At 44.2% G+C, this 21391-nt stretch overlaps 1 protein-coding gene across 1 annotated transcript; it reads right to left on the bottom strand.

Moving 5' to 3' along the window:
• Nucleotides 1–12510: 12510 nt before the first annotated feature.
• UTP23 (UTP23 small subunit processome component) lies at nucleotides 12511–21387 on the bottom strand. The gene is made up of 3 exons (XM_061605449.1): nucleotides 20677–21387; nucleotides 16643–16817; nucleotides 12511–13005 (listed from the first exon to the last, which is right to left on the bottom strand). Exons 1-3 carry the CDS (start codon nucleotides 20862–20864, stop codon nucleotides 12637–12639), a joined length of 732 nt encoding a protein of 243 aa, XP_061461433.1. The 5' UTR covers nucleotides 20865–21387; the 3' UTR covers nucleotides 12511–12636.
• Nucleotides 21388–21391: the final 4 nt, after the last annotated feature.

The raw sequence follows: 21391 nt of genomic DNA, 5'->3' as shown, positions 1-21391 counted from the left end.
TCTAATCTTTTACCAAGGCAGTCCTACCAAATTCCTATGATTTCCCCATCCTGTTGCAGCCTTCTGTGCCCTTTTGCACACTGTTGCAAAAGGTGAATAGACTGTCAGGACCAGCTTTTCAAGAGGTGTAGGGGTTTTTAGTTGGGTGGGGGGAGTTCCAACCCAATGTGTCTTCATTGTGTGAAGTGCTCCTATTCAGGATTCGAGCCAGCCATGCCTGTTTCCAGGAAACACTACCCCCTAGTTTTATTTCCTCCTCCCCTCCCCCAAATCAGTGAGCAGTGTTTAATGGCCATAAAATGCTGACTGTTGTGTGGTCAGGGAATAAAATGGTTGGAACCCTGATGGGAGACCACTCTTCCCAGCAACATTTTGTTACAGATCCCATTCAGTGTTCCTGTTGAGATTTTGACTGAGACAATTGTTTGCACAAGTTACTGTTTCTATGCTGCATCTCCAGTTTGCTTTTAAATGTTAACCAAATAGAAGATGGAGTTTTGTTCAAAAATGAGTCTTTCCAGTATCCTACCTTTGAAATTACTCTGAACACTATGAAATGGGAAGTCTAAACACTAAATTTACAGCATCTGTCAGGAGCAATCCCTGCTTGCAAAGGCCACCTGCTCTTTCTAGTGTGAACTGGAACATAAGGTAGAGACGCTGCTGTCAGTTGTGGTCCACTGTTATGTTGTTATGTAAGTCTGGGTAGCGCTAAAAACAAATTTTTAAAACTCATGCGCAGCATTTGGTTTTAAAAGGGACCAAGGCCAATCAACATTGAAGTGTTAAAGTTGTACTATTCCAGACTGAATAAATAGGTGATATAAAGCAGGCCATGATGCACATCAGAGTAGACCATGGCAATTCTGTTTGGTTTTACGTTTCCTGTTCAGGAACAGTCAGTTAATATTTGTACTCCATTTGTGTCAATATATGTGTAATTGGTGTGTAACTTTCTCCTTGCCCAAACTCTGGAGCAGAATGTGAGGCTGTACAGGGGGCTGTGGAATTGCTCAGTGGTAGAGGATCTGCTTTTACATGCAGAAGGTTCGAGGTTCAATCCCTGGCACTTCCAGGAAGGGCTGGGAGAGAATCCTGTCTGGAATCCTGGAAAGGCACTGCCAATCAGTGTAGTGTTGACCCTGGGACCTTCTGTGTGCAAAGCAGATGCTCTGTCATTGAGCTATTCCTTTACCTAGGCATATATCTGCGAAACAATGACAAGCGGTCCATGAAGGCTTTATATCATGATCAGTTTATTGGGGTTGCATCCAATGGTGGCTTTGCATCAGTACTTGTGCTTGGATAAGTTGCGACACCTGAGTTGTGCCAATTCTTTCCCCACCCTCTGTAACTGAACTGTGACCTACACTGTTCTGGAGGGTCTCCCCAGTCCTCGGGTAGCTTTTCAGAGGGCAAAAGGACCATAGTGGATATCCATCACAAGATGCAAATACAGGCTTTTAAAAATTTGATGCAATGTGCAAGAGCAGCATGTTTCTTGCAATTTACACCATATATTGTAAAAAAAACCATCCAGAACTTATTTTTCAGAGGCTGTTGTACTTTGCACAACTCACAGAAGCAGCCAAGCACTCTGTGATACTTGGGGAAAGGGTACTTTCTGCAGAACAGCTTCAATATGCATTCTCTTTGGTTTGAAATTTGTGGCTTACCCCCAGCTAGGGCTTTAAACGCTAGTAAAAAGTTTGAAGTCTCTTGCTAGTTATTATAGTGCTGTTATAGTGCTGTGAGAGCCAGTGTGGTGTAGTGGTTAAGGTGTTTGACTATGTGACGGTCCTTCCCTGGCTCTCCCTGTCAGGTTACTACCTGCTCGTGGCTACTGACAATCACTAGGCACCACCAGGGACTCCACCAGTCCGGACCGTCCTTTTTTATGGTTTCTCTCTCCGCTCTAGCATAGACCTCACCAGATCCCCCTGCTAGGCAGCACCACCAGTCACGTTCTATAACCAGTATCCCCAGAGACTCTGCCTGAGTCTCAATCAGGTTACCTCTGTGACTGCGTGCTCAGGCTGTCCCAATCCCTTTGTATCAATGCAGATACATATATTTCTGATTTGCTCTGAATACTTGTGGTGTTATTCTTCCCTTCCCCGCTGCCACCATTTGTTATCCTTCAGCCTTGGTATTTACCTTACCCTCCCTTCTGGTCTGTGAAACCCCAGCCAAGGATCAGGCCTTTGGTAAACCAAAAGTATTTATTAAATAACAAAGATAACAAGATTACTTTATAAAGGCACTTAAGCATATGGTTACATCTATTCCTGAGGTACTGGTCTTAGTATTAATCCGAACTCCACACTCTCCTCTCATAAACCCACCAAACAATCCTCTAACTTCCACACTCCATCTCACATCCACCCAGATTTACCTGACATCCTTCCATTTATACTGTCAGCCATTTTAAACATTCAGCCAATCATCCAGCATTCTACTGCCCATTCACTCCCCGCTCCTCTTTCATTCCACTTACCATGTATCTCCTATACAAACAGCACTTACCATATATACACTAATAGAGGAACATCACAGACTACAACAGGGTTCAAATCCCCAAATAGCCATGAAGCTCACTGGGTGACCTTGGGCCAGTCACTGCCTCTCAGCCTCATGAAAACCCTATTCATAGGGTCGCCATAAGTCGGAATTGGCTTGAAGGCAGTACATTTACATTTAGTTTTGCAAACAGCACTGTTGTAGCATCTTGTAACAAAATAAAAGTGAAGCAGGCACTGGAATAGAGTATTCTTTGAAAAATATATAGTGCTTTGTCCTTTCTCCGTCAGTGGGAAACAATCTTTTCCAAGCCTATGGAACCAAATACAGTTAAATTTTGTTAACAGTGGCTTGTGGAGGCCTGAAAACAGGTCAAGATAATCGGTTTCATCCAAGTATTTGCTGTGCCACAACCCTTTCCATCACCTTTCCTAAAAAGAGGGTATTTGTGACCAGGCAGTAGTTGTCACAAATCAATGGGTCTAGGGTGTGCTTGTTCAGGAGCAGTCAGATCACCACCTCTTTCAGGGTAGCTGGGACCCCTCCCGCAACACATTGACCACTCCCTGGATCCACTCAGTCATACCCCCTTGGCAAGCTTTAATAGGTGAAGAAGGGCAATGAGAGGACTGTGATGTTCCTATATTAATGTATATATGGTAAGTGTTGTTGTTTAGAAGATACATGGTAAGTGGAGTGAAAGAGGAGGGGGAGTGAATGGGCTGTAGAATGCTAGATGATTGGCTGAGTGTTTAAAATGGCTCAACGTATAAAAGGAAGAGTGAGAGTGGGGGTGGATGAGGTGAAACTGAGTGGGTTGCTTGGTGGGGTTTAGAGAGTTGTTTGCCAGGAGAGAGTGGAGAAGGAGGGGGATGGAGTTCAGATTAGTATTGAGTAAAACCATATGCTTATGTGCCTTAAGAAGAAATCTTGTTAATCTTGTTAGCTTTGTTATCTTTAATAAATACTTAATTTGGTTTACCAAAGGCCTGATCCTTGGCTGGGGTTTCACAGACCAGAAGGGAGGGTAAGGTAATGACCAAGGCTGAAGGGAAACTGTAACAAATGGTGGCAGCGGTGAAGAGAATAACAATACCAGTATTCAGAGTCTCTGGGAATACTAGTATTGGGACGTTACTGGTGGTTGCCTAGCAGGGGGATCTGTTGAGATCTGTGCTAGAGCGGGGAGAGAAACAATAAAAAAGGACAGTCCGGACTGGTGGAGTCCCTGGTAGTGCCTAGTGACAGGCAGTAGCCACGCGCAGGTAGGAACCTGACAGGGAGAGCCAGGGAAGGGCGTCACAGGTGGTGGCAGTAGCGGTGGGATACAAACAACAGAGAATCCAGATACGAACAAAGGAGACTACGTCACAGGTGTTGGCTGTAGCAGTGGTACGAATACTAGAGAATCCTTAACAGTGGTGTGGCAAACAGAAATAACAAAACAAGATTACTTGTGAGAGTGACTGGCAAAGAGTGTGTGGCAAAGAGTGAGTGAACTCAAACACCATGGCTGAATATATAAAAATGAAAAGAGAGGAGCTGGTGGAGAAGTGCATAACATTCAATTTACCTCACGAGGGTAAAGGGGTAGATGAATTGAGGGTAGCACTTATAGGATTTGCAACTGCCCAGCAAAAACAACCTGTCAGAGAAGAGACCCCAAAAGGATATTTAAGCAATCCCACTTATATAGAGTACTTGAGAGAGAAGTTGAAGATGGAAGCTGAGAGATTGAGGATGGAAGCTGATGGGAAAGACAAGCAGAGGGAGTTGGAAGCTGAGAGATTGAGGATGGAAGGTGCAGAGAAGGAAAAACAGAGGGAGTTGGAAATTGAGAGAATGAGATTGGGGTTTGAGGAGAGGGAGAAGCAATGAGCATTGGATGCTGAATTACAAGTAGAAAAGTTAAAATTTGATAGAGAGAAATTTCACTCTGAGGAGACAAGGAAAGACAGAGATGGAGCAAAAATAAAAATTACTCCAAAGGACTTTGCTGTCTATGAGCCTGGTCAAGATCCTCAAATTTACCTCAGCACCTTTGAAAAAGCAGCTCAGTTGTGGGGGCTACCTGAAGATAAATACATGCAGTATTTATCAAATCTGATTAAAGGGGAATTGGCTGAGGTATACCAATATTTCCCCTCAGACAGGCCCATCACCTATGCTGAATTCAAAGAAGCAGTGTTTAAAAGATTCAGACTGGGTCCTGATTATTTTAGAAAGCTTTTCAGAAACTGCCAGATACAGACAGGGAGGTCTTTCGTGGAGCTGGGGGCAAAACTGATGGACATATTTGGGAAATGGCTGACAAGTGCAAAAGCTCAGTCTGTGGAGGAGGTGAAAAACCTCATGATATTGGATCAATTATACCATCAGTTACCACCAGAAATAAGGCTCCTGGTCAAAGACCGTTACCCTACATCGGTGCAGGAGGCCGCAGAGATGGCGGATCACTTCGCCTCCAACAGAACTGGCTGGGTGGGGGAAACATCAAGAGATTTTAAACCCAGACCATATAATGCTGGCAGAAGGGATGTGGTACCACAGAGAGTGAGTCCTCCAGTAAAATCTGAAGGGCACAGGACACCCCAGAGTGGATCTGTGTACCCTAAAAGTGAGGAGAAATTATGCTACAAATGTGGTAGACCGGGGCACCTACGTTTTCAATGTGAGGTTGCCAACCCCATTAGTAATCCTGCTCAGACAAGGGCAGTGAAAATCGAGCCCAAGGCTTTAGAAACAGCGAAAAAGGTTCAGTTCTGCCAGATAAACTGGACAGAAGTAACAGACCTTGATTCAAGTCTCAGAGAGGAAGTGAGTGTACAAGGGGCAAATTATTGGGCATTGCTTGATACTGGTGCCGCTCAGACATTACTGAGGCCAGATTTAATAAAATCTGAGGTAATATTACCTCAGGAAACTGTGACTATCCAAGGAGTGAGGGGTCAACCAGAAAGTTTGCCTGTGGCCCTGGTGGAAGTGACTTGGAGAGGCCGAGAGGGCCGATATAAAGTAGGCATTAATGCCCAGCAACAAGAACCAGTAATACTGGGAAGAGATGTAATGGGAGCCCAAGGAAAGATCTATGTAGTGACCAGACAGCAAATTGGCAGAGAAAAAGAAGCCATATTAAGGGGGGCTGAAACAAACAGGGTGGAATCTGTTAACCAGCCTCAGGTCACCATAGCAACCACTAGCAGGCCTGCTGAAGGAGACAAACTCTATCAGCTGGTCTCTGGAGAAGAAGCAGAGCAATTCAGGGAAGAGCTGTATAAAGATATACGTTTGAAGCAGATAAAGGAACAAGCTCTGACCCAACAGATTTCTTTCACTGACAAACTGAGGAATCAAGTTGTGTGTGAGAATGGGATTTTATATAGACTGTGGATGCCTGCTGAGAGAAAGGGTGAATGTGAACCAGTGAAACAAATGATGGAAGTGGTGAAAGAGAATTTGAGTCAAGCTCAGCAGAAGCAACGTTACTGGTATGACAGAACAGCCAGGGAACGTGTGTATAATGTGGGAGATATGGTTATGGCGTTCATACCCAGGAAACATGACAAATTACAGGCTAACTGGGAAGGACCATATACCATCAGAGAAAGGCTTGACACAGTGACGTATGTAATCACCACAGACCAATTGGACAAAAGCAAAGTGGTTCATGTAAATATGTTGAAGCCTTAGCATACCAGGGATGTACAGGTGTTGCAAGTTACCTTATTCCCTGAGGGAAGTGGGCCTGAACTTCCAGATTTGGTACAGGAAAGCAAAGACAAAGGAGGGGTAGATCAAGTGGAATGGTCAGAGGAGGTGAAGGAGGAAGTAAAAGAAGAGATTCTGAGAGTTTTGAAAACCTATAGGAATCTCTTTAGCAACAAACCTGGCCGAACCAGTATAGTTATACATTCCATTGATACTGGAGATCATGCCCCAATCAGATCTGTTCTGTACCGTGGGAATGGGAAAGTTTTGAATGAGATCAAAAAGGAGGTGGAAGATATGCTGGAATTAGGAGTGATCAGGGAATCCATCAGTCCCTGGGCCTCAAGTATTGTCCTGGTTCCGAAAAAAGATGGAACGATAGGTTTTGCATTGATTATCGGCTAATCAATAAAATTACTGTCCCAGATGCGTATCCTATGCCTAGGGTAGACGCAATGTTAGAGTTATTGGGGGCAGCAACCATTATCTCTACACTAGATCTCTGTAAAGGATTTTGGCAAATGGAACTAGACGAGCAATCCAGAGCCAAAACTGCCTTCAGTACACCAGATGGGTTATGAGTTTGTGACCTTACCCATGGGACTAAGGAACTCACCAAGTTCATTTCAGAGGCTAATCAATACTGTGTTGCGAGGCATGTCAGATTTTGCAGTGGTCTATATCGATGACGTGGCCATTTTTAGCAAGTCGGTGCCTGAGCATGTCCAACACCTGACAACAGTATTGGAGGCCTTAAGAAAAGCAGGCCTCACAATAAAAGCTAAGAAATGCCAGTTTGGACTAAAGGAAGTAATCTATTTAGGACATAAGGTGGGGAGTGGGAAAATCACCCCCTTATGGAGCAAGGTGGAGGCAATACAAGCGTGGCCGATCCCCTTAACCAAAAAACAAGTAAGGGCATTTCTGGGTGTGGCTGGATAGGAAGTTTGTGAGAAATTTTGGGGAAATACCAACCCCCTTGCATGAAATAACAAAGAAGAAGTGTTCTGAGCGTGTGGTATGGACGGATGAATGTCAGAAGGCTTTTGATCTACTGAAGCAAGCCTTGTGCCAAGGACCCATATAAATAGCACCAGACTATGAGAAACCATTCATCGTGGCTACAGATGCGTCGGACCTGGCGCTGGGAGTCGTCTTGCTACAGGAGAGAGAAGGCACCAGACATCCAGTGGCGTACCTGAGTCGCAAGCTGACGCCGAGGGAGAAAAACTATTTGTCGGTCCAGAAGGAGTGCCTAGCGGTCGTGTGGGGACTGAACAAGTTGCGCCCATACGTGTGGGGACGAAGATTCACAGTGACTACGGATCATCGGGCCTTGTTATGGTTGCAGACTATGAAAAACCATAACACTATGCTGCAGAGGTGGTCCTGGGCCCTACAGGACTATCAAGTGGACTTCCAGTTCATCAAAGGCAAGGACAATGTACTGGCCGATGGACTTTCCAGGCAAGTGGCTGGGACTGCAGTGACGTGACCAGACTGAGGAACAAAGAAAGACATTTTCCCCATAGAGACTTTTATTTGTTAACGCGACGTACAAATCCTGGAACAGGAATAATACTCTGCCGTTGTTTTAAGGGGGGGGAAATGTGATGTTCCTATATTAATGTATATATGGTAAGTGTTGTTGTTTAGAAGATACATGGTAAGTGGAGTGAAAGAGGAGGGGGAGTGAATGGGCTGTAGAATGCTAGATGATTGGCTGAGTGTTTAAAATGGCTGAACGTATAAAAGGAAGAGTGAGAGTGGGGGTGGATGAGGTGAAACTGAGTGGGTTGCTTGGTGGGGTTTAGAGAGTTGTTTACCAGGAGAGAGTAGAGAAGGAGGGGGGTGGAGTTCGGATTAGTATTGAGTAAAACCATATGCTTATGTGTCTTAAGAAGAAATCTTGTTAATCTTGTTAGCTTTGTTATCTTTAATAAATACTTAATTTGGTTTACCAAAGGCCTGATCCTTGGCTGGGGTTTCACAGACCAGAAGGGAGGGTAAGGTAATGACCAAGGCTGAAGGGAAACTGTAACAAATGGTGGCAGCGGTGAAGAGAATAACAATACCAGTATTCAGAGTCTGTGGGAATACTAGTATTGGGACGTTACTGGTGGTTGCCTAACAGGGGGATCTGTTGAGATCTGTGCTAGAGCGGGGAGAGAAACCGTAAGAGAGAGCGGTCCGGACTGGTGGAGTCCCTGGTGGTGCCTAGTGACAGGCAGTAGCCACGCGCAGGTAGGAACCTGACAGGGAGAGCCAGGAAAGGCTGTCACAAGGACACATTGCTAGTTGCATCGTCGCCTTGTCCATGTCATGAGACCCCATCAACTGAAACCAGTCTCAAGAAGCTTCAGCCAACATTGCACTGGATACCTCACTGGGGACTACAATAAATGTGGTTGGGGCATCAAGATTGCTACAGAGGCGAGCAACTTTCCCACAAAAGTGCCTTCCAAACAATTCACAGTGGGCCTCCAAAGGGTCTAAAACTCCATTTCCTGGAGTTGATGTCATCAGATCCCTGAAAATACAGAAAAGCTCCACTGGAGAGTGGCCTGAAGATGCGATGGAGGCAGAGAAGTGAGCCTTTTTTGCCAACCTCACCACCACACAGTAGGCATGGTTATGTTTTACTCATGCCTGATCAGCCTCACAGCATGTCTTTCACCACTTGCGCTCTAGCCATTGTCCAGCCTGTTTCATTGCCCTTAGTTCACTGGTGTACCAAGATGCAAAACAGACTCCACAATGCCGGAGAGGGTGCTCACGGGCAACCGTGTCAAGAACCTGATGCATCTCATTGTGCCACAGTGCAACAAGGGTTTCAGCTCTATCTACTATATCTGCTCTATCTACTGGGAACCTCCCCAGGGCATTCAGGAATCCAGAGGATTCTATTAATCTCTAGGGTGGACCATCTTAATCTGTCCACCACCCCTGCAGGGAAGGATTGGAGATGCAAGTCTAAACTTCACCAGGAAGTGGTCAGACCATGACACACGCCCCGCAATCTCCAGAACACTCCTTCCTCCATCTGGTGCAAAATCCACGTCAACTGTGTGCCATACCCTGCCCTGTGTCGGACTGGTGACAACTTGAGACAGCTTCATGGTTGTCATGGAAGCCATGAAGTCCTGAGCCGGAACACTAGGGGCAGCCTCAGCATGGACACTGAAATCACCCAGGACTGTCATTCTGGACTCCTCCAATGCCACAGCTGAGACGGCCTCCGCCAGCTCAATCAAAGCAGCTGTAGGGTAGCAGGGTGGCCAGTACACCAGCAGCAACTCTAGTTGGTACTGTCTCCTTGACCCAACACTAGGTGCAGGCCCTCACAGCCAGCTCAAAGATTGAGTAGTTTCCTGGTGACAGAGATGGAAGTTCTGTAGTCCACCACAACCCCTTCCCTCTGTCCCTGCAGCCTGTGCTGGTGTTGCACAGAGTATCCAGGTGGGCAAAGCTGGGTCAGATCAACTCCTCCCAGCTCACCTACCCAGTCTTGGTAATACACACCAAATCAGCACCTTATCCACAATCAAATCATGGATGAGTGTGGTCTTATTGTATACCGATCAGGTGTTAAACAACAGCACACACAAGCCAGTGGACACAGCAGATGACCAACCAGAAACCCATCCATGGGGAGGAGTGGGAGCGAGGAACAAGGTATAGCCTTGCCCTCATCTTCTATGGTAGCTCACCACCTCCCAATGGCTATACCTCCCTCTCCCCATGATTACTGAAATTGGGGTGGCATCACCCATGTCCTTCCTTATTAAGACTCCTCCTAAACACATAATATGGACCCACCAAGAGTCCACCAACAAATCCTACCAGAACCAGTTATCCCAGTATGCCTCTGAGAAAATTGGAAAAGCTAGACCCACTCAGTATCTTTCACAAGATGTTCTCCATCTCCCCTGACTCCCTAAGAAGACTTGGTGGAGATTCCATTTTGACTGCCACTTTTCCAAAGGCCAGATCTTAGCACACATCTCTTTGCACTTAGCGCTTGTTAAGATGTATCAAAAGAACCTAGAAAGGAATATATCTACAAGCTGTTATTTTGGTTCAGAGGAATGGCGTATTGATCTGACCACTGGATCAAAAATACATATTGAATGACTGCACCTACAATTCCAAGTGCTGACTAGGGCAGGCTGTTGAAATAATTGGAGAGGCTGACATTTCTACAGTTTAAGAAATGGAGGAGTTTGGGATATCAACGTTAGACCTTTGTATTTTGTGTAGGCACTCAGAGAACATAACCCTTTCACATTAGGCTTGTGACAATGGCTTCTTCAAGCTTGCACCTGGCTTCTATTACCTACTGTGGAAAAGTAGAATGTGGACAACAACAGGTAGAGTCCTTTCCACAGCACAGCAACAAGTAACAAACCATGCAGGACATTGCACAGGTGCAGCTCACACAGTTGCACTGTGCACAATTTTACAAGAGTAAGATGCAGATGGTGCTGAGGGCTTGCTTGATGCAAGGGTGTAATTAAACGCACTCTCCTATTCACAAAGCTTTGAGCTAGCCTACAGACTCTTTTGAACCATATACTGTGATTTAAATTTTCACAAATGGATGACTCCAAGAGATGAGCATTGGGCTATTCCAGGTCTAATATCACTTTGTCTCACATTGCCTCAGACTGTCATCTGCCAGCCATCAGTTGTACACCAACCAAGGTTAGAGAAATAAGTAGTTTCATGTGTGAACTTACATCAGCAGGATCAAGAATGCTTTTTTCACAAATGTAACGTCACAGCAAGAGTCACCTCCACCCATATGAACATGGCAAAATACAGTGATCCACTGTGGAGGATGAATTCTGAATACTTTCACCATATGAAGTATGGTAGGTGGATAAGAATTTGGAATAGTCTCCCTCTTGGAGAGATCTATTTGGCCTCATCACTGCTTGCTTTACGGCAGGCAGCAAAAACAGTTCTAATGCAGCTAAGACTGCAATCCTGTATTTACTTACCTGGGTGCAAGCCCATTTGAACTCAATGGGACTTGCTTCTAAATAGGTATGTATAGGAGTGTACTGTAAGTTGCCAACTGGGATATAAGATGGCTACTAGTTTTAACTAAAATGTTCCTGATCCACAAACAGGCCCCCACTCTAACTTAAGATCTACCCACTCCAGATTTCTTCTCTCACTATTTACTGCACCTTTGTAATAATTTGGTATTTGTCTTTTTCAGCCTTTTGCAGTAATTAATACTATGGCTCATGTCCTGTGGAAAGCCCATTAATCACTTCTTTTTTTTGCTGGGCGACCAAATGATATGTATAGAATTTTCCAAAGATTATCTCGCTGGCTCCAGGATTTGTCATTCAGCAATATAAATGGTCTTTCAGGGAACTGTTCAGTTCCCATTGGGCTGGAACCTCACTGAATTGGAGCTAGATAATAGGGAGAGATAAAGGATTTCCAGTGAAAGGATTTATCCATTTCAGATCTTGTAATTAAGTTGGATATGGAATAGGAATGTGATTAATTCCTTGGGGTTACACTGATAATGCATTGGAAATTAATCTTTAGTGGCAAAAATAAATGAATGCTTCAAAGGACTGTTACGTTAAAGACATAATGGAAGTAGCTATTACTCAATATAAGGTAAATGTATAAAAGAGGTACATATGGACTTTACTCTCCCATCTAACTTCAAAAAACCCTCCTTGAAGCCAGCTTTCTAGTAGAACATGTCTGACTTTACCAATAACTAACCACAATCAGCTTCCGTGTATTTGGGATTGGGCGGGGAGGGCTTCCAGGAAAGAAAGTCTAATCTGAAGGTAGGTTTCATCTGTGGCACGTCTCCTTTGCAACTATGGGTTTTACCCCTTTAGTTATTTTACTAAGTAACTAGTATATTTCATACTCTCCTGCACGACACTTACAAGTAGTGCCTGGGTATCATGATTAGTTTGCCTTCCTCCCCAGTTAAGACTACTGAGAACCGGATAAGCCATTTTATGCAGGGTAGGTGTTGAGAACCTTTGGCCCTCCAGAAGTTGCTGTACTACAGCTCCTATCATTCCTGGCCATGCCTGCTGCAAGTTGTTGTTCAGCAACATCTGAAGGGCCAAAGGTTCCCCACTCTTCACAGGGGCTCTCATGCTGTTTTAAGACCCAGTTAAGCAATCATCTCAAATTGATATATAGAAAGTGTGTGGGAGGATTGGGCTTTTGTTTTTAATTTTGGCCTACAATACCAAAACTCCACATAAATACAAAAATATTTTTCTCAAAAAATAATGAAATGTAAAGATTTATTATCACACTGCTTCAGTAGCAGACATTGTCTTTATCCAAAGTTTGTGGCATAGCCAAGCCCACCAATTTTCTTGGATCATTTTATGCTTCCATGTTCTGTGATCCTCACTGCGCAGCCTCTACTATAGCTTCCGGTTTCCTTTTCCTACGCTTCTTATTCCTTTTTTTCTTAGCTGCTGAAGGCTGCAAGGTCTCTTGTGCTTTTTTCTTTTTCTTCAGGCAGCTGAGAGGATTAGGGCCACTGGACCTTTTTCGCTTCCTTTTTTTAGGCTCCGAGGTCTTCACTAGACCCTGTTCCTCTTTGAGAAGTTCAATGTTTAGTTTCTGGTGCTCTGGAACAAGTTGATTTGTTTGCACTGCTTGCGCCAAGGTCAAAGATTTCATAGAAGGTTTGTCAAGAACCATAGTGTTCTGAATTATGAAGAGAAGAGGAACTCCAACCTTTTTCTTTACTTTTGTTGCCAGACTTTGGTCCTATCAAGTAGGAAAACAAGCAAACAAACAGCAAGACTGTATGCACTCTTCACAAGTGAAGGCACACTGCAGTGAAAATCTAGCAGATAATAACCTGGAAAAGAACATTGTCAAGTCACAAGAAACCCCCACTTTTCTTGCTGTTGCTTGCTTTACTAACATTTGTTGAAACAGCTTAAAGATATAGAGGTAAACTAGTATATTGCTCTGTAAAAATGTAAAAGCTGCAGTGTAGTCAATTAATATATGTAAAAGTCACAGTAGGGTAGATGCATACTCCGTGTCCCAATGCCAAGTATCAGGGAATCTTCTCCATTTCACCCACCAAACAGACTGCAAATTCCCTAGCAAGGTTTGCGCCTCTTTTGTGTTGCAGACTACACACAGCTCATTGCTGGCACTACATTTATCTGTCAATATGAAAACAAGTTCCAATAATTCTGCCATACTCTAGCACAGGGATGGGGAACAGGATCTGGCCAGCAGACTGGGTCCTTCCTCCCCCACAGGCCAACAGGTGGATGGGGACACCCACCTGCCAATCACCTTATGTCATCATGATTTCAGCTGATAGGTTCAAAGGGGATGTCATAGAACCAACCAACTGATTTGAGCAGAGAGCCACTACCTCTGAAGTCCATTTGTAAGTGGTGTGAATACAAACTACCAGCCAAGGGAGTTCAAAGGGCTGGCTCTTCCCACCAATCAGCTGAATGTTGCAGAAAGCCAGCCCTTTGAATTCCCTTTGCAGGCAGTTTATATTTGAACTGCTTAGACAGCACCACTGACTACACTAGGGAGTTCCTGATTGGCTCTAAGAGAGAGCCCTGCTTGCCCAAGGAACACTCAGGAGCACAATTTAAGCCCCCAATCACTCCTTTGCAGCAATCTCTTTATCTGCCCCACACCTGATGTCACTTATGACATCAGGTATGCAGCAGGTGGCCATGGTATGGGGAAAATGACCTTGGAGGCTAAATTAGGACCTCTGTAGGCCGGAGGTTTGCACCACTGCTCTACCATGATTAAGAGACAGAGCCTAGGTAATGTAGCGACCTTCAAATGTTGTCAATTATAACTCCCACCTTTCTTTACCACTGGCCATATTGGCTGGGGTTGATGGAAGCTGGAGTCCACAATATCTTGAGGGCATCATGTTGCCTAAGCCTGGAGTAGGGTGAGGGCTATGAAACAGGAGTAGCTTTGATTTCAAGTGACTCTCACTAAATCCTAGGAGATGAAAGGACTGTGATCAGTAATGTTGATGGGAGCCAGACCTGCCTCATACTTCCACTGCATAGTTTTCTTTAAAAAAAAACAGCAACCATGGAGGAGTGGGGGGCAGTGTATTTAACCCTTCCCCCCATTCTGTGGCGCTGACAAAAATGCCCCCTCTTTGTGGGAGGGAAGCTGCTATTGGCACCAATAACAGCCTCTCCCTGCCCCTGGGTAAATAGCAACAAAACACTTTCTTAACACTAGAACTCGTGGACTGTGACAAAATCACAATGTTTATTTCTGTTATTTTTAGATATGACAGGGTGAATAGAATGTTCAGTGTGATTGACTGGAATGTTTGCGAGGGAGGAGTGAGTGAGTGAAAGGTTTAAAAAGGGGTAAAATGAGTTATTAGACAGGGATAAGTTTATGAGGTAGATACAGTTTGAATAGGGCTTGATCTGTTGACAACTAGTGAGTGCGGTTTGGGTCTTATTGTGGGTTGGTTTTACTGTGGGTAAGTAAGCAGGATAGGATTAGACCGATATCATATATAACATCTTTAACTGATTCCGTAAGCATGATTTTTTAAATTTATTTAAAAAAATCTACGTGCATGCTTGGTCATTACTTCGCTACCAAATAAGGGTCTAAACCTAATAACTACAGAGAAACCCACAGATCTAAACTATATTTAACCCATTGGCCACTTGCAAGGAAGGAGTGGGATTGCTGAGGCTTGTGGTGCAGTCGGTAACTGGCCAAAGCTGAGGCAGGCATCTTTGGGGTCACCCGTTTCAGGTGGGAAGGAGCAGGAAGGGTTCTAGGCCCAGGATCTGGGATGCTGCATGGACATTCAATGAAGCTGAGTGTTGGAAGATTCAGGACAGAAGGATGTTAAACTATGGAATTTGCTCCCACAAGAGGCAGTGATAGCCACCAACTTGGATGGATTTAAAAGAGAATTAGACAGATACATGGAGGATAAGGCTATCAATGGCTACCAGCCAAGATGGCTGTGTTCTGCCTGCACAGTCAGATGCAGTATGCTTCTGAAAACCAGTTCCTGGTAGCCGTAGGAGGGGAGAGCATTCTTGCACTGAGGTACTGCTTGTGGACTTCCCAGGGGCATCTGGCTTGCCACTGTGAGAACAGGATGCAGGATCAGATGGGCCACTGGCCTGATCTAGCAGGCTCTTCTTATGTTCTTACCTCTGAAGCAGGCAGGGACGGGTTTTCATTAGGACTGTGGTATGGGGGGGGATGTTAATTCCACCACCACCACCGCACAGAGTCTTTCTGATCAGATCACCCTACAACTACTATTACAAAGAACACAACACAGATATGTTCTATGTGAACATGCACTGAACCTAAAACCTCCCCAAATAGGCCTCAGAATCTAGAGAGAAAATTTCCTCCTCCAGGTGTCCCTGCAATATCCTGGCCCTTTCTCTGCCCCCCACCAGTCATAATAATGACCATTTTGCTACCATATATTAGCCAGTTTCCCCAATTTCATAATGTTAGAGGGCCTCGATTTTGAGACATAGTAAAGGGTAATGGCAAGGTGATTGATTACGTTTCCTGGTTCAGATCTCATCCCTGCTATGAAATCTCTATCCACAGTATGGTAATAATGCTGATCTACCTTTCAGGGATGAAGTAAGAACTAGTGAGACAACGTAAGTAAAATGCTTTTACTGTGACTTTTATTTTGAGCTACTATGAGAGCTTTTCAGGGCTATAAAGTGGGATAGAAGCATTTTGAATAAATACTACTAAATGACACTCAAAACATTTTTTGCACTGCATGTTTCTGAGATCATATTGGAGCAAAATTTACAATGGTGAAATATCTCATAAGACAGTCATGTATTCTGTAAACAGAGCTGCACATCCCCAGTTTCTCTTTCTTGCCTTTTCATAGCCTTGCTTTTCTCTGACATGCTGTAATTCCAGTGCTTTAGCCACTGCTTAGATAAGCAGTTGCCTCTTGATCTATCAATTTAGAGGTAATATAAAGTATACAGCAAGTGAACAAGCCACCAAACATCGTCACTCCCTTGTTTGTGAAATATAACACTTATCTACAGTCATCCTTGCTTTGCAACTCTAATTCTATGTTGGGTACAGATCTGTAATTCAAGGCATAAAGTTCTCTCAAACTGAGTAAGGTTCATTTCTGAGTAAACGTGTTTAAAACAAGGCTATAGGCAGAGTTTCAAGCACTCTCTTATACTGCTGGAAATACACAGGCCAAGTTCAAATGTGCATAAGGTAAAGTTTCTCCACAACAGTGCCAACAGAAAAAGCTGAAACATAATTTTCAGAACTCATTACCGATTGGCCAGTTACTAAAACATGAAGGAAATTATTAGGTATTTTGTTCACATTAGCTTAAGTGAAAGAATGTTACCTGTGTAGCAATGAAGTAATGGTGTGGATTCCCACCCTCGATCATAGACAACAAGCAGACTGAGCCGCTCACTGGATTTTTAAAGTGAGAACAATTGCGAACTTGAAATCGCTGTGCAATTAGTTTTGCACCATACAACTCCTTTCCTAAGGATTCCAGTTCTTTTAGGACACATCTAAAGGAAATGATAATTGCAGATATTTTTATTAAATTACCAAAGACATTTTAAATTCTGAACAAAAGCCCTAATTATGTACTGAATAAAACATGGGGTTGGCAAAGTCAGAGACCAATAGTCCAATATCTACTTGGAAAGAAGTCCTGGTCCTATGCAGGCCTACCCAGGATGTACTCCCAGCGGGCCTGCATAGGAGCTTTACACATTAATAGATCTGTTAGTCCTTTGGGTCCTGTGGCATCTTAAGGATTAAAAGATCTATTATTGTTCTCTAGTAGGTTGCTGCTGGGTACCAATCTGGCCTTGTTGATCTGTTTTTCAATTTCACTGACTAGATATTGTAGCCTGAGGAATGCTTAATGTCATTTTTTTAGTTGTGAGCCTCTTGTCTGATGAGTCTGAGCAGGTGCAGTTTTATCGTAAAGCCTGGCTGCCTATTATATAGCTGTATTAATACCCATCCAGCAACAATATACTACGGGACAGACCTTGAAGAGAAAATGACAGATCATGACTTGTCACAGCTGTCACTTTACTCAAACGTAATCAATGATTTACAGTCCATCCTGGACAATGACACTTCTCTCTCTCAAGCCCTGGATAGCAGGTGTGTGCTTGCTTACAGACAGCCTCCCCAACCTAAAACAGTTGCTCACCAGCAACAATAGGAAACATTAACAGAGATAAGCAGACCCATATGCCAACTCTGTCCACAAAGTACTCTGGAAACACTATTACAGGATGGAATAATGTCATTCACATCATCAAGGGCTCATCTTCCAATATGATATGCCATCATCTGCCACCAATGCCCTTCTGAATTCTGCATAGGACAAAGAGGCTAGTCTCTATGCCAAAGAATACATGTACACAAATTTGCTATGAGAAATGGCAATATATAAAAACCAGTGGGGGAGCATTTCAGCCACCCAAGACACTCTGTAACTGACCGTAATGTGGTCACACACATACAAAAGAAAATTCAAAGGGAGACTGCAACATGAAACAGCTGAATTACAATTTATCAAGATGTTAACGCTTTACCACTTTGTGACTGAATCAGCACAATGGATTTTTATCACCCTACATGTGTTAATTGGCTGATTAATGCCAGGATTTCTGTGTTGTAATTTATCACTTGTCTATGCATTTTGTTCCTTCTGATCTCAATGTTTACAACTCCTTTCCTAAATCAATCATGTACATACACACGTACGTACGCACGCACACACAGAACTCAGAACAGAGCTATGATGAACTTCCGCCGGGCCTTGAAGACCTGGCTCTTCAGACAGGCTTTTGGGGTGGGTTAGGTTTTATTACTACTGTTTGAGATTTTAATGTTTTAATGTATTTGTACGATTTTATTCTGTACGTCGCCCAGTGGCTGGACAACCAGCCAGATGGGCGACTACCAAATCGAATAAATAAATAAATATGATACACCTTATGAAGTGGACTCTAGTCCAAGACAGCTGATTAAATGTGCTATTATTTCAAAGTGCCAAAGGACTTTGTGGTTTTACTGCAAAAAACTAAGACAACTACATATCTGGAAACTGCACTTTGGGTTATTTTTACTCCAGGAGGCTAACAGGGTGACTCCTAGGGAAGTATATGTGTGTGTGTGGGGGGGGGGAGGGGATGATTCTGAAATGCAAAAAGGCCACCAGCAACTGAACATGAGACACCCATCATGCTGATGTGCCAGGTAAAGCAGGGAAGGATGGCAACAGGATCAGTTAATTATTTTATTTCTCATTTGAACCCTGCTCTTCCTGTGCTTCAGAGGGCCTTGGAAGTTCAGCACAACTGGGGGATTAGTTCTCTGTTCTTCCAACTCAAACATGGAAGCAGAAGAGGGAAGCAAGGTATACCAACAGCTCAGGTACACAGCCCAGTCCTATGCAAAACTAATTAGAAGCCAGTCCCACCAAGTTCAATGGGTCTTATTCCCAGATTAATAAATCTGTTAAGACTTTAAGACAGGGATGGGGACCCTGTGGCTCTTCAAATGTTGCTGGACTACAATTCCCATCATTCCTGACTATTAGCCATGCTCACCGATGCAGATGCAAGCTGGAGTCCAACAACATATGAAGAGCCAAAATTCCCCACCTATTTTTGCTGCAAGACGGGAAGTTACCTCTCCGTGTATTTTGAAAGATGAAGAAGCCATCTGTAACTGACCAGGAAGGCGCTATGTATACATGTACATTATTTTTTATATTTAGGATTATGTCTTTTCTGTTGTAAGCCAGAGGAATAGGGACTACTTTATTAGTTATTTCTGTAAGCCACTCTGGGAGCCTTTTTGGGTTGAAGAGTGGGGTAAAAATGCTTTTAAACAAGTATACAGTAAGGGCCTGCTTTTCAGCGTTCCGCTAATAAGGTGGTTTTCAATTATAGTAGGGCTCCACTCATATGGCGCTTGTTCCCTTTTTCGGTGTTTTTCGGGCATCGGGCACCATTTTATTGTCAGTGTTCCACTTTTCTGTGATTTTCACTTTTCGGCGGGGGTCTGGAACCTAACCCGCCATGAGCAGGGCCCTACTGTATCTCTCACACACAAACACACACACTGATCCACAAAACAGAGGTAAGAGGAGCAGTATCAATTTCTTACATTTATACTGTGCTCTTCCTCAAAAGAATCTCAAGATAATATACATGGTCCTCTGCCCCCATTTTGTCATCACATCATCCAGTGAGGCAGAGTGAGTGGTCCAAGGTCCACCAAGGAGCTTTGTAGCTCAGCTGGAGATCTGAATATGGATCTCCCCAGCCTACACTCTGACCACTATATTAGCTGGCTCTCCCTGTTTGCTGTCTGGCCTTCTGAAAAGAAGACAGCACAAACTGAGCATGAACCCTAGCATGAAAGACTTACAGGTACACACCCATCCACAGGGTGGTCATGTGTACTACTTTACAGAGAACAGTCCTCTATGCTGACAGGCCTGTCTGAAGGCACCCTCTATTTGAAGGACTGTCGGGTTCAAGCCTGGTTTTAAAGTTAAGGACCAGTAAGGAGGAGGAGCAGGAGCCTTGAAGTTGGTCATCACAGTTAACAGCACCTGTACAGCGGACTGACTGAGTGCAAGTCACCTGGATTTCCCCCCTATGGTGGCAGTTATTGCACTTCTAGTTACATGATAGCAATTGTTTCTAAACCTTGCATCTGTACATAAAGTCACCTGGTGTAGTAAGATGTATTTGAATTATTTCTAAATTTACATCTATGCATGTCACTTAGCATATACAAACTGGTGTAAGACAAAAGAAAAAACTTTTTCACATAGCTAAACTATAGAATTCGCCTCCACAAGATGCAGCGATGGCCACCAACTTGGATGGATTTAAAAGAGGAGCAGACAAACTCATAGAGGATTAGGCTATCAATGGCTACTAGCCATGATGGCTATGCTCTGCCCCCATAGTCGGATGCAGTATGCTTCTTAAAACCATTTGCTGGAAACCGCAGAAGGGGAGGGTGCTCTTGCTCTCAGGTCCTGCCTGTGGGCTTCCCAGAAGAGGCATCTGGTGGGCCAATGCGACAACAAGGATGCTGGACTAGATACGCCACTGGACTGAACCAGCAGCAGGGCTCTTCTTAGGTTCTTATGTGTCCCTTTTTCTTTTTTCCTGGCGATGCTGTAAATGCCCCCCCTCCTCCTCCTTCATCCTACTGGGGCTTCTACGCCTTTGAGAGGACCAGGTGGTCAACCGTCTTCCTTCCCCCGCGTGCAGACTCTTGTCACGCGGTGCCAACGGCTGAAAAGTCGCCCCTCTTCCCCCTGAGAAGTTTGAGCGCGCGCATGCGCGCGCTATCTGTGGTTCCCCTCCCCCATCTCACCGCGTCGTGCAAAGCTGCGTGGTCCCGGCCAGGTAACCCGGCAGCTGCTCGCGGATCTGGATTTTGTGGCGCAGCGCGGCCTGGCAGAAGGTGCCATCCAGCAGCACCTGGAAAGGCTCCCGGAAGCCGAAATTGTACTTGTAGAAGCCCATGTTCTTCTTGGCGTGCTTCTGCCGCGTGATCTTCATAGCGATGGCCGAAGAACCACCATAGAGACGCAGCGCCCTGTTGGGTTACACGACTCACTTCCGCTTCTTCCTCGACCGGAAGTTTGGCTACGATGCCAGAAAACCAATAGTTGACGCACGCGCAGTGGCACAGTCCGAAGGGAAAGCGTGGGTCTAGAAACACGAAACTGAATCGTTTGCTTCAACTGTTTATATGTATTGTCATTGTTACGTTTAGCAATAATTGTGTGAAAAGCAGGATAAAAATACAGTTAATAATAAATGAAGAAAGAAGACCAATCTGAATAATATTACCACCAATTTTACAGGGATATCGGTTATGTCCTAGCAGCTAATTAAGATAGCCAGGATCGCGCAAGCTTTTGAATTACACAGAACAACAACCATTTGGTAAACTTCATACCGCCACAGAGAAAGCAAAGCACAAAATTTTTTTGTGCAGCTATTTTTCCATCCCACTTAGATAGTGGGATTGCTGAAAGCAGCCTGATTCCGTTACAAACTTTCTTGGAAGGAGTTCCCTCATT

This window comes from Rhineura floridana, chromosome 1 (genome assembly GCF_030035675.1).
Source record: "Rhineura floridana isolate rRhiFlo1 chromosome 1, rRhiFlo1.hap2, whole genome shotgun sequence".
Taxonomy (NCBI): Eukaryota; Metazoa; Chordata; class Lepidosauria; order Squamata; family Rhineuridae; genus Rhineura; species Rhineura floridana.
The sequence above is the reverse complement of the archived record's forward strand: the minus strand, read 5'-3'. Positions and strand labels throughout refer to the sequence as shown.

Excerpts from the sequence above, each read along its gene's own strand:
- UTP23 (XM_061605449.1), bottom strand. The coding sequence starts at position 20,864 with ATGAAGATCACGCGGCAGAAGCACGCCAAGAAGAACATGGGCTTCTAC. Across the intron at positions 16,818-20,676 it reads ACGCAGCTTTGCACGACGCG|ATGTGTCCTAAAAGAACTGG; the intron begins GTGAGATGGGGG and ends CATTTCCTTTAG. Across the intron at positions 13,006-16,642 it reads ATTACTTCATTGCTACACAG|GACCAAAGTCTGGCAACAAA; the intron begins GTAACATTCTTT and ends CCTACTTGATAG.